Source organism: Gavialis gangeticus, unplaced genomic scaffold (genome assembly GCF_001723915.1).
Source record: "Gavialis gangeticus isolate Ggan-Ray unplaced genomic scaffold, GavGan_comp1, whole genome shotgun sequence".
NCBI classification, from domain to species: Eukaryota; Metazoa; Chordata; order Crocodylia; family Gavialidae; genus Gavialis; species Gavialis gangeticus.
This window is the reverse complement of record NW_017728968.1, coordinates 239,621-241,499: the sequence shown is the minus strand read 5'-3', so window position 1 is coordinate 241,499 and position 1,879 is coordinate 239,621. Positions and strand designations below refer to the sequence as shown.

At 68.5% G+C, this 1,879-nt stretch overlaps 1 protein-coding gene across 1 annotated transcript in view; it reads left to right on the top strand.

The window, feature by feature from the left end:
- Positions 1 to 415: 415 nt before the first annotated feature.
- ANO8 (anoctamin 8) overlaps positions 416 to 1,879 on the top strand; it is a gene marked incomplete at its 5' end in the record, with an annotated part of 20,215 nt that continues 18,751 nt past the window's right edge. The window contains 4 exons of the mRNA XM_019504494.1: positions 416 to 554; positions 727 to 859; positions 943 to 1,081; positions 1,251 to 1,347. Coding sequence (XP_019360039.1) covers positions 416 to 554; positions 727 to 859; positions 943 to 1,081; positions 1,251 to 1,347 — 508 coding nt within the window. The remainder of the gene's footprint in view (positions 555 to 726; positions 860 to 942; positions 1,082 to 1,250; positions 1,348 to 1,879) is intronic.

Genomic DNA, 1,879 nt, shown 5'->3' with positions numbered 1-1,879 from the left:
GCCCCTGCCCCGCACCCCCAGTGCCGCCTCCCTGCCCAGGACCTGCCCCCGAGGCTGCATCTGAGCTTGTGGTGCAGGGTGCGTGGGCGCGGCGCCCCAGGCAGGGCAGGATGCAGGGACTGGGCAAGGACAGTGTCGTGGCGCTGGAAACCGGTGCTGCCCGCTGAGTGCCATGTGTGCATGCGGCGTGCGCTCCACGTGTGCCAGACGCAGCCCTCTGCCCTGCCAGCAGCTCCGGCCCTCCCGTGCCATGTGGCCCCCGTCCAGCTGGGCTGTAAGCGATCCCGGTCACATGCCTCGGGGGTCAGCCTGGCCCCAACTCCCATGGGCTGGGGCGGCCAAACCTTGCCCCAAATCTCCCGGCCGCTGCGTCCCCTCCCCGAACAGTGTCAGCATCCCTCGCCTCTGTGTCTAACCACCCCCTGCTCTGGCTCCCTCTGCAGACAAGCTCTTCGGGAGGCGGCTGCTCCAGGCTGGGCGCTACATCATGTCCCACAAGTCCTGGATGAAGACGGTGCCGACCGAGAACTGCGACGTGCTCATGACCTTCCCCGGTAGGTAGCCGGCCAGGCACGCGGGCACAGGGAGCCGGCCTGCCGGGCCCCTGGGGTGGGTCACGGCAGCTCCAGCCCCATGCGCAGAGCCTGGGGGCCGGTCGTCCTGAGGGGACGGCGCCTCCTGCCCGGCGCCGGCCGCCCCGCGCTGCCCTCCCTGTGCTTCCCGCAGACACGACGGATGACCACACGCTGCTCTGGTTGCTGAACCACATCCGGCTGGGCATCCCCGAGCTCATCATCCAGATCCGGCACCACAAGCTCACCAAGGTCTACGCCTTCTTTGTCACCGCCAACTACGAGAGGTAGGAGCCCCCCGCCCGCCCTGCCGCTTGCTGCCCGGGCGGCCCCGGGGCCCCCCTCACCCCTGGCTCTTGCCCCCGGGCAGCTTGCTGCGGGGAGCGGACGAGATCGGGCTGCGGAAGCCGGTGAAGGCCGAGTTCGGGGGCGGCATGCGCAGCTTCTCCTGCGAGGAGGACTACATCTACGAGAACATCGAGAACGAGCTCTACTTCTTCACCTCCCAGGTGGGCGCCCGCTCCCTGCCCCTGGAAAGAGCGGGGTCACAGGGCCAGGCCACGGGGCGGGTGCCGCAGACCCGGGTCCTGCAGCGTGCCCCAGCATGGGGGGTGGGTCCCGTGGGTGATGCCTTGGGGACCCCTTGGCTCCCCACCCGCTCTGCTCTCCCCCCGGCAGGAGCGGCAGGACATCATCCGGTACTGGCTGGAGAACCTGCGAGCCAAGCAGGGCGAGTCGCTGCACAACATCCACTTCCTGGAGGGGCAGCCCATCAGTGCGTGAGACCTGTCCTGACCCTGCTCGGTGCCTGCGTCGACCCTCCCAGGGCTCTGCCAGGCCCTGCAGACGCCCACGAGGGGTTGGGGGAGGCCCCCGGCTCTGCCCGCATCCCCTGCTAGGATGGGCCTGGCATCCAGGCTCCCCACACGTGGGGGAAATGCCCCGCTATGCTGGGCTGGCTGGAGCTTCCCACCCGTGCTGTCACACGCTGCCCCAAGCCTGCAGCATTGCAGGGGTGCACAGGCGTGGCATGTGCATGAAGCTGGAGGGGCTGAGAAGGACCTCAGGACAGGGGTGCGGTCGCTGCGCTGTCACGTGGTCTTGGCAAGCCTGAGCTCCTCTGCTAGCACCGGCTCCAGGGTGGGGGAGGTGGAGCCCCAAGAACGCCCCACTGCAAGAAGCAGTGCTCAGTTCACAAGTTCCCATAAGGGGGAGTCCCGCTACTGAACGGAAGATCCAGTTGTGGCAGGCAACTTCTGGGACCTCCCTTGGGGTCAAACACAGCCCAACACCCAAGTCTGGAGGAC